The 14,719-nt window shown below is 42.3% G+C and overlaps 1 protein-coding gene across 7 annotated transcripts in view; it reads left to right on the top strand.

Annotated features, from left to right (window-relative positions):
• The first annotated feature begins 3,551 nt into the window (after window positions 1-3,551).
• LOC107224396 (GTP-binding protein REM 2) overlaps window positions 3,552-14,719 on the top strand; it is a 30,284-nt gene continuing 19,116 nt past the window's right edge. For 3 of the 7 annotated variants that reach the window (XM_046746719.1, XM_015664429.2, XM_046746718.1), the window contains exons 1-3: window positions 3,555-4,264; window positions 7,696-7,911; window positions 9,699-9,936. In XM_046746719.1, the coding sequence (XP_046602675.1) occupies window positions 4,071-4,264; window positions 7,696-7,911; window positions 9,699-9,936 (648 nt within the window). In that variant the 5' untranslated portion in view covers window positions 3,555-4,070. Of the gene's footprint in view, window positions 4,265-7,695; window positions 7,912-9,698; window positions 9,937-14,719 lie in introns of all 7 variants that reach the window. The other 4 variants (XR_006906415.1, XR_006906414.1, XM_046746717.1 and 1 more) reach the window with 2 other exon arrangements.

Raw genomic sequence — 14,719 nt, 5'->3', positions numbered from 1 at the left:
GACGATTTCTTCTCTCAAATTATCCAGATGCTTCGTTTTTTTAAATTTTACAAAAACATTTTATAATACTACTCGAAATCTCACAAACGGTCTTACGTAAGAAACTTCGTCCACGAGAGATGGATCAAACGGGACGCCTCACTTTTACTACGCGAAATATATTCACCCGGTTTACGATCATGTCGGACCTGTTGTGGTGTTTACTACTTGACATATTAGTTCTGTTCAGGCTGCCAAGAGCATGTTGCCATGTATCCACGTCGAATTACACGCATAAAAAACAACCTTTGGGTCACAAATTTTTTTGATCAATCTCTGTTTTTGTACTATCAAGCTGCTTGTATACTTTGTGGCCTACCCGAGAGGTGATATTCCTCTGAATTAATGGCAGAGAATGAAAAACGCTGTATTAGCTGCAGAATTCACGACTCTGCTTACGCTTCTCTCGTGTTTAATTGAACGATGTAATTTCAGACAAATCCGACTCTCCACCCACAAAAGTTATAATTAGTTTCGCAATAATTTATCCGCGCGATTTCGGTGTATGGATTCGTTTAACACGCATGACAGTAGTGATGCCGGTATACCGCCATATTACATTTCGTGAGAGCTTTAGCTTCCAAAATTATGCGGCAAATTATTGTAGGTATAGCTAATTTCGGCTAGAAATTCGCCTACTAATTTCGATAAGTTAACGAAGCTATTCTATTCTTAGAAGAGGATTCTAGACCGTAATTGGAGTATAGTTCGTGCTGTGGGGTTATTTCGACAAGAATTTCCATAGTATAATGTAATCGCCAAACCATCTTCGCGAAAAAAAGGAAAAACACAACTGTGTAGCCAACTTACGTGCGCGGAATATATTGCGACATTCCTTGCGTCGTGAGAAGCTCAATTTTTATTGAAATTCTTGGAGTCGGAACGTATAAAATGAATTGTCAAACATCTATCGACGTACGTAACTACAGTTTAAAGAGCTAATTTTAATATTTCCACCGTCGTTACATCACTCTCGCGACTATTTCAATCACATCTCGCTAAGACTTCATCGACGTTGTTTTCACTCAATATTTCGAAACAGTAAATATGTCTTCGTTGTACACGATTACACGGTTTGAATAAAGTTTAAAACACTTTAGCTGCTGCGTCTGCCCGTATAATATTCCGCTATAACCATCAAACTCCACTCCGTTTGAGCTGATTCGCACAGTACGTTAATTTTATGCGAGTAACGTGCAAAGTGCACGGTGAAGATGTACAAGATGAGCTTTTGGAGTGCGATTTCAGTAAAACAAATCTCTTTACGGTTTTTGCAACGTAAATGATGTCTGGAGATATTCTAAGGCTAGAAACGTCCGAATAGATGCGCGAATGAAAATTCCCAACTGTATTTGGCATGGCTGCAATACTGTAGATAGAAAGAGTTTCCAAAGAGTTTGGAATCAGTTCCTTGTGATCAAAAAGCGAATCACACCAAGTACTGCGGTTTTACGCGTTCTTTTAGAGATTTACGGAAGATCCGAGGAGCTCATCAAATTGGCACAAGTTTTTGTGCAACTGCCCGTTGTCTAATGGTGTTTACTTGACGCGTAAAGTTTGTCGAAACGAAATGATATGGGTACGATAAAGCGACGAATGAATGATGCATCAAGGTTGACTCAATGTCACCCACGTGAAGAGGGTTCTCGTCGCCCAAGTTTATGGGCTGACGAAGCCAATTAAACTAGTAACAATTGTCACACCTTAACTCCGCGCTGTTTGCTTATCAATCTATTAACTACCTGATGTTTATACCGTCAGTATAAGGCGGTGCAGAGTTTCAAGCATGCTTCTGCACGCCGGCTACGCCTACGTGTCAATTAATCGACCAAGGTCGTGCGTCTGAGTTTTCCACTCGAGTGAAATTCTCAAAGTTAGAGATCCGCCCATGTGAGCTCGTGCAAGACGATCCAGCGAGGTCGCATCGGAGACGCATGAGAGTCACCCACCAGTGGAAAAATCGAAGAACCTTGCGGCACGTGGCTGCCGCGTGTTCGATAGCATCCACACACGTGAACATGAAGAAGCAAAGGCTTTCTACGGAGAAATAAGGGGGAAAAACCACGGGGTAGGGTGAAGGGGGTGGTGAACCGAGAAGAGTGGCCATGACGAGGCCGAAGGCGTTCGAAAACAGTCGTAGTCGCTGCTTAATGGAAACGCGGCTATTCCTACTACGTTGAATAGTGGCGAAGGTAAGAGAGCGGTGATCGATCAGTCTTAATTAATTTGGAAAGCCCCACATCGTCGGGGGAAAGAGTGGCCAGATCTATCAACCCTCCGTTTCTTTTTCGGAGACTGCCTGATGGAAAATGGCAGCTTGCAAAAATTCTTTTTCTAAAACTGAAATACCAACACTTCACAAATTTTATTACACATGTCGCGTAGGTTTTTGGCAAACACGCCGAGCCCATCGGCTTCTTATTTCTTTCCGATTGCTGCAACGGGGGTGTTTACTTCTCGGCCTCCCGCCGAACCAGGGTCAATGCCCGGTCGTGCCGTGGAGTGTTTGCTGCAAAATACGGTTACACTGACTCTTTGTGTTCTTTCATCGACGTCCGTGACGGGTTCAACGAGAATTGAAACGTAAATCCAAAGATGGAGCGCCGCGAACAAATCGATCGCGAAAAAACACCGACGACTGAATCCTGCGGAGTTTTAATTACCGAAGGAAATTGATGGAAATGAAAATTAAATCATTTATCAAACTCAGACACCTTTCCACAATACACTGAAGAAAAAAAAAAAAGATTGGATACAAGATAGTATTTGTCTCGATAGTCTTTATGGCAGATAATTTATTGTTTCAAAAAGATATTTTTCATTGTCTCAATAAAAGTAATCCTATTTAAAATAAACTTTTCTTATTACAAACAAATAAACGTTTAAAATGATCAAATGTCTGCTAAGGACTAATGAAATGAATATTTTCTGGGATTAAGCTTTTTTTTTTTTTTTACATCGCAATTAAGGTTTCGTTATTACGTGATGCCTGCGTGACGCCAATTCTCGGCAACCGTTATACCTGGAAACATGGACAAATGTGTACCTAATTTTTCGAGTTACCAAAATTACCAAGTAATATATATATATATATGTGTGAACGAAATCGGCACTGTAAAGAATGTATTATACAGTGATATTATTCACAAGTCAGATATGCAGATCATAAAGGGTCAACGAAGTGCGAATCGACTCGACCAATAACAATATAAATAATACCACAGGATTCGAATACGCGTTCTGCATCGCCAAATTACACGGTTGTCATGACTCATGATTCGAATACGAGTTATTCGGATGAATTTGCTGATCCTGACCGGTCCTTTGATTCATCTGAGCGTGACAAGGGCGGTGCAGGACTTCGATTGAATAGATCGGGCCGTAGAGGGTATTCCCCGATGCGATGGGAGAAAATCACGAGGGGGTGTGAGGAAACGCGCAATCGCAGAACCAATTTCGTGCGCACTCCGAAATCTCGCGGGACGCTGTCGTCCGGTGCTCGGTATCCTTGTCAGTCAGTCTCGCTCGAGCATTCGTGGCAGGTGGAAATTGTGTTTACCCGCGTTAACACGCTAAGGGCGCAGCGATACCGCGTATCCACAGGTTATCGGCAATTTGTGTGTTGCGACGCAGTGAATGAACCCGATCCGTTTACGTAAACAAGAAGACCGGACGGGCAAGTGGTGACAACCCGTCTCGCTCTCACCGCCAGTTGTCAAAATTATAAACTCCATTCGGACAAGAATTTGCAAAAATATCACCTCGGCTCGCTGGTGTTAGTACGATTCATACAATAATTATTTTTATCGTTGAAGAAAAAAAAATAAATAAACAAATTATCATCCCCTAATTTCGGCGGGGGACTTCTTGCCGAGTTTTTGGGGAGTTTGTCGGAATGCAGCGACGCTTTGATGTGAATCGGTAAAAAAGCCAAGATACCTCGCACCTCGACGCCGGAAGTTCGGGGTATAGGGGGTAAATATTCATGGGCAGACCATCGGCCTCGGAACCAGAGGACCTCGTCGCTGCTTATGGCAACCTCGGCGTTACCCATTTACCATCAGGCCGGCGTCCCGGAGGCCCGGCGATCACCGGGTGGCGTTATTCCTCCAATAACCGCCTGCCCGCCGAGCAGTTTTCCGGATAAATTTCAGGACTTTTTCACCGCTCTGACGGAGGATGCGGACGACATGCCGAGCTTGCTCGAAGACAAACTCATCCCCAGGTACGTCTTTGTCTTTACCTACGGCTTAGAGAGTACGCCGCGATTGGGTTTCTCATCCTCTCGTTATCGCGGAAACTTACTTTCACTCTTAATACCCTCTTCGGCGTGTTTTCCTTCGCGCGATGACATCATGCTCGCATTTCCTTATACACGGCCACCGCCTGCCCGTCTTCCTTATTCTTCATCGAAGGATAGTTATTAGCTAATGATCTCGTGTTTTTCTTTTCCCCCCGAGTAAAGTGTTATACGCGGTATGTATCGGGCCTGTATAAGTATACGTGTACCCTACTTTGCTAGTGAAAAAAGTGACGACGAAAAAAAAAAATTACACCAATCAAGGCCTTGTATATTTTACCGCAGTATCACTCTAGGTCAATTTTTCTAACTGTAGAAACTTTTGTAATCTAACTAGAGATTTTTATCGGTGACAACCGATTTCATTACCGCGCATGCGGGTTTAGAATATTATATGGTGACCCTGTTTTAAAACTAATCACTCAGGTAGAAAATCATGGGCTTGTTGGCTGGTACCCGATTAAAGGTAAAGTAAAAGAAAAAACGTAACAATTTTATGCAAACCCAAGTTATCTCGCACCAACTATCGCTTGAGTTATGTATATTCTTATCGTTTACCACGGAAAGTTTACATCACGCACCGGAGACGCATATCCCATTGAATTCCCAAAAGGATAAAGCGTATCGCAAGATGGGGATGGATTTATGAAGGGAACCGAAATTTATCACGCTCGTGATAATCAAACTGCTAAAAAAAAATTTATTTCATTTCACGGGTTTTAGATATATTTTTTCTGAATTCAGTCGCAATACTTTTCAAAATCTGAATTTAAATATTAGAACGAAGTAGCCAATCACTGTCGTATATCCGAGTTTATCTTCATTATTTCTGACAATAACAGGCGATAAAAGAACCGGTGCGTATATAGATTTCGGGTTTGGAGAATGTTTTATTTTTTTTTTCTCATCCATCGTAATGGACAAACATTATTTCTTCGAAAGAAGAACGAGTGAAACATGTGTAAAGCTAAAATTATAGCTGGCCTATCCTTGTCGGAAACTGCGAGTACGTCTCGATTGTATTTCTAAAATGCGGACGCCGATGTATTTCTGTCTTTTCTTTTCTTGCTTACTTTGCTTCGATCTCTGCGTGTTTCTCTTCACAAAAGCGAGTTTCCAATGAACTCGCCTCCGTAGTTCCAAGAAAAAAATCCACGAGTCGTAGCTTTGGGGTAAAATTTATCGCGGGAAAAAGTATTGTTGCGACGTAAAGAGAGATAAATGTCGCCAAGATATACATGTATATTTATATATATATATATATCTTGTTAAATGGCTGGGAAGAAGGCTGCTTACTTTTGAGGGACCAATTACCGCCGTGTACTTCATACGCGACTCCCACACCTCGACAAACAACACTGAGAAAATCAATTTACGTGGACCTGGGGCAATGCTGCCGAATGTTAAAGGCAAGGAAAATAAGTTTCAAAAGTATTTTGCTGTGGGAAGCAAATTGTAAAAATACGGAATATGTGAAATCGAGTGAAGGATATATGCCCACGGATCGAAACGTCCGCCTCGAACCAACTTTTCGAGAATTTTGTTATAATGGCTTTGCGATGACAAACACCAGAATTATGCATTGTTATTCAAATCCTTAGCAAAACCAGAATCTTCGTAGTCGTCTGATTCGCCAGGTTGATTGTGAATGCCGAATAAATAAAAGTCTCTCGGGGAAAAAATCTTTCTCATTATTTTTTCTGCGCTTGCTCTTGTGGTCTGATATATTAGCTCTCGTGAACTAAAAGCCGAAACATGTGGAAGTATACTTTTTTTACCAGACGGTATCATTTTTCTCGGATCTAAAATTGCGGTGTGATTATTCAAAATTAATAGTTGCCAAATTCGTGTTAGCGAATTTGTAATTATTCGTCATCGTATAATTATTAAAGTTGACGCAAATGAGAATCAGTTATTTATCCAAAAACGTACACTACTGAATAATACATAAATAAAAATCTTACTGTAGAAATGGTTGAACCTATACAAGATATATTTTAGTGTAACGAACCATCGTTATAACAGAAGTTGGTGTCGTTTGGCGATGAACTCTCGAAAATAAAAACACTGGACTTATTGAAAACTTAGTGAGAGACTCGAAAAATGCATGTCGGAAAATATTCGACAGGGAAATTAATACAGTGTCGAAAAATCAATACGCTCTTACACAATGCCTTTTCAATTTCTACGATCATTTCAAGCATCCGCTGATTATCGAGCGATATTATTACCTTTCATAGTGACAGCACGGCTGGGTTAGTCACGTAATTTCACTGCCGACAAAAGCTCGGGGAGCCTCAAATTTACCGAACAAAATTCGCTTGTATGCGAGGTACGTACGGATCCCTCTTAAACTCGTCGTACCCATCAACAAATTTAGATCGAAGAGAATTTTCCACCGATTCAAGCTATCCGTTGCGTCGAAAATTTATTTCCCCCAAGACGCAATGGTAATTAATCGAGTCATAATACATCCGGTAGCTTATTGCTACGAGGTCGGATGATACGTTTGTACTCGTAACGGTTACGCATAAGGCGAGTGGCAATTGATCCTAAATTCGATGAATATTTTCCGACGAAAGTATGACGCAAATGCAACGATGGCGCGCAAAAACATTGCCAGCGTTGGATTGAGTAGCTTGTAAGAATCTGGACGTCACATGTATATGTTCACACAATGTGACGAGTCCAATTGATACGTAACCATCGAGACGGAATTTTTATTATTTATTTGTTTTTTTTTTTTGGAATCCCTTCGAACCCTGTTGGGAAAGTTTATAGAAAATTCTGACACCAATTACCACATTAATCGAAATGTATATTATATAAGGACTGACGACTCAACATAAAGGATGAACATTTATTTTTAACGTATGACGCCTCAGAAAAGATAAGAGTTACTTTTAAGTTTTTTTTGTCTTGTTTTATTTAATTTCACGTCAATATTTCTGACCAGTTTGATCTGTATAACTATTTATATAATTATAAGACTTACATCACAATTATTCGTTCATAGCACCTGACCTACCAATATAAGAAATTCGTTACAAGCTCTTGAGATGAGATACAAGGTTTGAACGATCGTGACGGTCGTTACAACGCGCTCGGTAAAAGGACTGTGAACCTTTGTGGCTTTTTGCAGTTCCGTAGAATTAAACGGTGTGTTTGGAGCTCTGTTCAACGTTTCTCCCCCTTTCCACTTCACCCTTTCACCGAACTCGCCTGTTTACACGAAAGCAGGCATGTCTGTCTGTAATATGCCGAGTTAATAACCCGCTTCCGCACACCACATTTCCTTCTGTCGTACCTGCATTTTCCGCTGCTTTGCTAACCTCCTTTCTTGTCTGGGGTTCTAGGAAAACAGAGCCGATTAACCCCGATTTCCGCCCACGCCTCTGGAGCAAACGAACTTTCCAACGGCGCAGCAGCGAGATCGAGGTACGTGCTCATCACGCTTCTTTCACCGCGGGCCAGGGCCAAAGCTCCTCCGTAGACGGGCCCAAGTCACCGAATCCTTCCAGGAGGCGAAGCTCCAGCATCGCCGTCGCCAGACCGACGCCAGATCTGCACAGGTAGGCATCCACTTCTTCTTGGCCTCACAATCAGCGTGAAATTTCACAGTCAGTGATACGCCAAGTCAAGTACCGGTAAACACTGTTTCCTGACTGTATTCTGGTTAGCTCTTTCTCGAATGAGCGAGTTCCACTGGAATTGTACTATTCGCGGTCCGGGATTGTGGGTTACATTCAAAAGCAGGTAAAGGTGTTGGTTAGTATGGAGTAGAGCAGATGTACCGGTTTTGGTCATCTCAGTATTAGTTTAGGATAATTGTTTGATCGGCTTGCGGCCACATTCATTATACGTACACTCAAAGGGTTGAGCCTACAAGTGATGCACAAGTGATTTGATTCAGGTAAACAATAATTTTCAGAGGTAGGCCAAGTATAAAAACCTCTCTCCAAAACTTGCTCTATGTCGGATTTTAGTTACGAATTGCGCAATTGAAGGGATTCATCAGAGTCAAGTTAAGAGGTACAGAAGATACGAAGATTAAATATTCTTGAAATGTAATATCTATATGATCTGATACTTATCGAGTAGTTGAAAGAAAGGATGGAGAGACGACAGAACGTGCAAGCTAATTTTCTCTGTTCTTCCTTGCTTGTGTTGTGACTGCGAAAAAATTATCAAAGCTCGTCGTCTCGGACATTGGAAGCCTCGATGGTCTTTCATCGTATTCCCTAACCAGCATCTCTTCGAACTGGAGTGTTTTAGAATAAGAAGAATTTTCATTTCGCTCGCACTTGCATCCCGAAAAGCTTGTTTGGAAAAAAAAATAAGCCTCTCAAAAGATGATGCCTGTAGTTTATGTGGAATATCTGCCGAAATCGCATTTTCTGATAAAAATCACGGAAATTCCATTTCCGTGCCATTTCGATAAGAGCATTTTTTTATTGCCGCTAGAAAAGTTATTTTGGGTCTGGAAACTGTTTCTATGGAATAAGAGCTTGTTTGGTTATGGAAGAGTCACAAATTGTAATTTTTGAGTAAAAAAATAGTGATTAATCGATTGATATGGTCTGTTTAGACCATTGTATTCCTTATTATCGATCCATAACAAAAATGACTGTGATAAACGTTGGATTATACAGGATCTAACATCTTTTGAGGGGCTTATTTTTTTCTCCAAAACAAGCTTTTCAGAGTGCGAGTGCGAGCGAAATAAAAATTTGTATTACTCTGAAACACTGTAGTATGTTTACTTGTTTTCTGAACTTATTCCCATAAATGGACTAATTATCCGCCAACTTATTTCCATAATTTGACTGTTGCCACGACGACAAGCTATAAGAAACCCTGTAGTGTACGTGTCACTATGCATTGATATTCCGCTGACGACACGACTATTGATTACTGGGTGGATTTGAGTAGCCAGGAAAGTCATGGTTTCAACCGATGTTTTCGACTATTGATTATGCGTACGTTTCGGTGAAGCGATGTTCGTTTCAAAGCACACGTTCGTATCCCAGATTTATGCCACGAATTCGAGTGGATTGGATGATAATTTCTTAAAGAAGTGCCTTGCAAAACTTGAATCATTATGACCGTATCGGAAATTGGTGACCGCTGAGAGTGAAAATAGGCATCTCAGAAGCGGAGTAGTGCGAGGCATGTCGCACATTACCGACAAGTACCGCATCTCATCATAGCCGAACATCGGGAACGAAAGAACCGCTCAAAAGAGGCAGTCAACCGAATCTCTGGAAGAGAACTGCTTGCATAAATCACCGCCTAATGGAGATGTACAAGGTTTCAAACAAAGCAGTTCCAACGGAGTGACGATCACGCTTATTTTCAGGTTTCTTCAGGCAGAAGCTGGCCCATGGGGACACTTGTCTCCGTCTCCTAGAAGTCCAACCAGAACTGCTGCGATTAGTCCCGGCGGACTTTCGTCAACGTCACATCTGAGTCCCGGAGCAAGTCCCGGAGGACCAAGTCCAACAAGTCCTGCCGGTCCGGCGTCTGCGGGTCGTGGACCATCACATCGACAATACCGTTGCAGGACGAGCAGCATGCCAGCAGTCCCACGTCACAGAGTGAGTAGACAAGGGCGATAAAAGTTTTTCAAGCTTTTTTCACGAACCTGACAGATGCTCAAGAGAGATAAATTTAGCGCGACCTCGCGGGAAAACGGCTGGGGCAAATTAGGCGGTCCTATACCTTCGGGCTCGAACCGTGTTGATTGGTTCTCAATTAATATAAAAGAGGTCTAGACCGCAATTTATCAAAGCTTTTATAGCGTGTTTAACGCCTTCGCGCCTTTTTCCTGATAACCCGCAGCCCGGGAACTTACGCCTTGGCAAACCGAAAGATGTGAGCACTTGTTTTGCCATTTAATTTGTGAACATGTTAACCTACTTCGTGATCATCTGAAATGCAGGTCTTCCGCTGTCGAATATGATAACACCTGGTTGTATACCCAAATTTTCAAGCAAGTGCGAAAACGACCCACCTTTGTCATCGTAGTATACAAAAGTTTGCGGACGATTAGAAAATTTCCTCACCCGAGTGTTTTCAGCCAGCAGCTGAGCAACGGTTCGTACTTTGCAGCCTCGTTTGTTACGCAGGCTGGGAAGTGCGCGTGTTATTTTCAGTTATTTCTTCGTTCTTCCATCATCGCTTTATACTTTATTACATTGTACATAAATACATAATTCAGGCCTCCAACTCCAAAGCCAGTCCTACTTTGTGCTCGCCTTTGGTGACATTCGAGCAGTCGATATTCATCGAAAGAGTCACTTTGACACCGTCGCGTATTTTTTGCTGAAGACTTGTTCCCAGCTGAAGATCTTTGTTGAATTTGAATCGTATCGCGGAGTCAGCGTCGAATTTGTAACGGGCACCGGCTCCGATGGTCCAAAGTTGGTTCTCACCGTTCATTGCGTATATGCCGTTCAACGCCGCGTCCCACTGAGAGTTTACTGATTGTAAGCGATCGAAACGATAAGTTATTTTCATCGCAGGTCTCTTCTATGAATATCGTCATACTCGCGGATCAATCGTGTTGACTGTGATAATTCTAAAAGCACACCTTTGTACGAAATCGAACCGCCATACTCGTAAGGCACGTCGTTGCACGACAAGTGAAACCCAACGTCCTCGACGTTGAAGGCGAAGCCCAAATTTGCCTTTGTCATTTCACCAGAGGCCGTGTCGTACACGCCTTCGGCACCGATCAGAATTCCTTTGATTCTGGTGACCAATGAGCCCATCACTTGAACGTTTGCATCAAACGCGTTGCCTGGAATTGTAAAATTAAAATTAAGGAAAGGAAAACTTTTCAGTCACCTTGGAAATCATTGATTATTCCTTCTCCCATTATACCCAGCAATCTTTGTCTTATTGCTAATCCTTTCGCGCGAATTAAAAATAAAACATCAAAATTTTCGGAATTGTTTCAATTAAGTATCGCGAATAAAAGCTGTATTGTCTTATAGCTGGTTCTGTTCGCTTGGCAAGCTCTCGATTCGCGAAAAGAACACTCACTGAGCGTTGCGCCGGTGTTGAAAGTGTCGTTCTTGTATCTGAGACCGAGTTTCGTGCTCTTCTCGGAATCCGCAGGCTTGTAAAGAAACGCGGCGTACGAATCGAATCCAGGTGACGGTTTGTCGGCGACGTCGTACTGCGTTGTCAGACTACCGTCGGTCGTCCACCTCTGTGTGAACGATCCGTAATCCTTCGTCTTGAACCGGGATTCCATGCTGCCCGAGGACTGCAGACACAACGAAAAGGCAGCGTTACGCGTCGTCTGAGAATTTCTGCAGATGCAACCTGAGAATTCGGAATGAAAAGACCCTGACTAGTGCCGCAGACTTGTGTCGCTCGTCATTGAGGATTAATGATTGACCGACTTCTATTTCCGAGACAGGAAGCTGGGGTTTCACTTTCACATCTGCCACAGAACACCGCCATACTCTACCAGGAGCTTTAACCCCAGCTTGACGATAACGAAGTCTAGCTCAAACACGATCGATTGACACAGCCCGCCTTCTCCCTCTGCAACCCACCGGGTTTGATTAATCAAGATCTTGTTAATGATGAACTCGCGGAGATGAAACAATAACGCGTAATTTGATAGCCATAAATTTTTATCCTTCTTACGCATGCGCGTAACTGGTGACGACAAGATTCATTCTTTTGATCAACTTAGCAATTCGTCGTATGACAGTGTTTGTACGGAAATAAAGAAAAAAAAATAAAAATTTGTAATGTAGGACAAGCTGAGACACAAATGAACACAGGCGGCAAGGCAATTTGCGTTACGAAATTTTATCGTTGACCTTCGTGGGTCGGCTATGTAGGTATATGTACAGATATGAATATGTTTAGATCCTCTTAATCGTCTCGAGGATTTCTCACACCGGAAAAGGATAAGCATAGCAGCACGTACAATTTAAAAAACAAGCTTGGGAAAACATTTTTATTACAAGGTGCGGAATAAGAACGCAGTAAAAAGGCTAGGATCACGAGCTTTAGAACATGTAAAGCACTTGTATATTCTCGACGTGCCATTATCATCCACGTTGAGCTTACGGCCGGGTTGAAGTTTGATTTTTGCACGTTTTTGAAGAAATTAGAAAAATTAATTATTCCATTATTATAATAAGATCACGAATATCGATCTCAAAAAATTTGTTCATACACTCTGGTTTGCTCTGCGCGATTAATTTCCACAGAAAAACTTGCGCTTCAACCAACCTTATCGAGCGGCCAATTACCTTAGTCGCGTCAAAATTCATTGTGAAGTCGCTACCCACTTCGAAAGCTTTTTCAGTTTTCGTTTTGAGGGCGAGCTTGATTAAGCCTTTGCCGTAGTGGTAGCCCGACCTGAGAATACTTCTGGCCTCTTTGCCGAGATCGCTGTACGCCGGAACGTCACCCATCCTTGCCGTATTCAAAACTTGGTTAAACTTGCGATATTCGATCCTATTCTCTTATCTCTCTTTTTGTTGAATTAACCAGAAAATTTCACATCAATATGAAATAGTCATTCTCATCTGACGTGTTATCTTCAACTTTTTCTCTTTTTTACCAAAGGTTACGTACGCAGCAGAAGCTTTCTAACCTGAGGCATGGTTATCGCCTGTTTATTTTCCAACTATTTCAGTTTTGCGCTTCTGTTGATCTTTGAATTTCCTACCTCTTCGTAGATCGTGAAGTAAGTGACGGGTTACTTCATTTTTTCCTTTACTGTTTTCATTTTGTTCAATTTTGAACGGCGACGTTTGTCCTCCATGTAAAACGCGACCGCTCGGTCAGTGTCATTCACCATGTTCGTCTGGAATTTAAATGACGGGAACATCTGAACTCGGGACTGAATTTGCATTACTTTGACGTTTTTACGGGCCACCCTTCAACCACCAACCGACGATCGTTATGCAGACCGAGAGAAAATATACACGAGGGGGGAAAAGTCCAACGAAAATATTCACCATGTTTTCGAAATTGCTAACCTTTAGAGAGCGGCTTTTAGAGAATGAACCAAAAACCTCACTGCCGGTGTACAGTGATTTTTTTCCTTTCATACGGCATTTGCGTCATTATAGAAAAACGAGATCAAGACCGAAAATGAGATGGAATAAAGCAAGTGAAAGGTACAAAAAGTGAAATAAAATAATGGTAAAAGGAGGATGATTCGATTGTGCCCGGGGAGAGAAGGAAGGCTGTCGTGGCGTGCCTTCGACCCGCGAACGTAATCGGTAAAAGTAGTCGACGAATCAGTTTAGGCCTCGCGCCCTCAGCAAATTGGAACGCTGAGAGGCAGGCAGAATGTGGTGGAATGGATGAGGTTGGATGGGTGCTGTTGACCCTAATCCATCGGTACGTGGCGCAAGCCTCTTTCACCTTTTGTCGCGCGGACGAACTTCGAGGGCTGTTCCCTGCAGGCCGAAGAAAGTTACGTTGAAATCATGATTTCATGTTCCATGTGTCGAATATGTAGGTAAAATACTAACCTGGAACCTGTCGAAACTCCGAGCGCCATTAACGTATCAGCATATAAGCGCCACGATCTGCAGGTGGCAGAAAGTTTTCTATGCCGAGAGCCTCGGATTTGTAATAACTATGAAATAACTTTTTCATCCAACTTCTTTTTATTCCGATTTATTTATCGTTGCAACGAGACGTACGTCGCACAGCGTGTAGCCAGCGGTGAAGAAACTGGAGAACGACATCGTTTCACCACGTAACGTACCGTATACCATAATGTTTCCGTATACCGGGAAGCAAAGCTCGACCCTTAATTTATACGCTCCGATACCTGCTGAAGAGGTACCACAAGAGTATCAACATCCACGTGATTGATACTTTTGTAAACTCGATGTTATTTTTTTTCATATCCATTACGCGTGATTCCATTGATGGACATGCAACCCCAAAGTGTCTGCCATTTTCAGAGCTTAAGTAACCATCTGTCGCTCTGTTATGCGCGCCTAAGTGCACAATATTTTTTCCACTTTCACGCGAATCACGATACTCGCTTACAGCTGTTTATCATTATCGATAACGGGTATAAATTTTTTTCAAACCTCCAATTCGTCGCACCGGAGAGTATAGGTCGAGCGGCAAACCACTGCAGCATACCGTAATACCTGTTTATCATCGATACTTGATCAAACGTCTGCAGAAGTGACGTCTTCGTCTGATTTTCTCGGACCGCATGTCTGACCAACTCAATTTTCGTAGCTGCTATGACGCGGCGTCAAGCCTCACTAACTATCTCATCAACTATTGGCATTCTGCAATGGCACTGATTAGGACTCGTTTCGTCTTATTATATCCCTATTTGTGATCCGGCAATAATTATGTACCGTTACCAGA

This window comes from Neodiprion lecontei, chromosome 1 (genome assembly GCF_021901455.1).
Source record: "Neodiprion lecontei isolate iyNeoLeco1 chromosome 1, iyNeoLeco1.1, whole genome shotgun sequence".
Lineage (NCBI taxonomy): Eukaryota > Metazoa > Arthropoda > Insecta > Hymenoptera > Diprionidae > Neodiprion > Neodiprion lecontei.
Note: the sequence above shows the minus strand (reverse complement) of the source record. Positions and strands in the feature narration are given on the sequence as shown.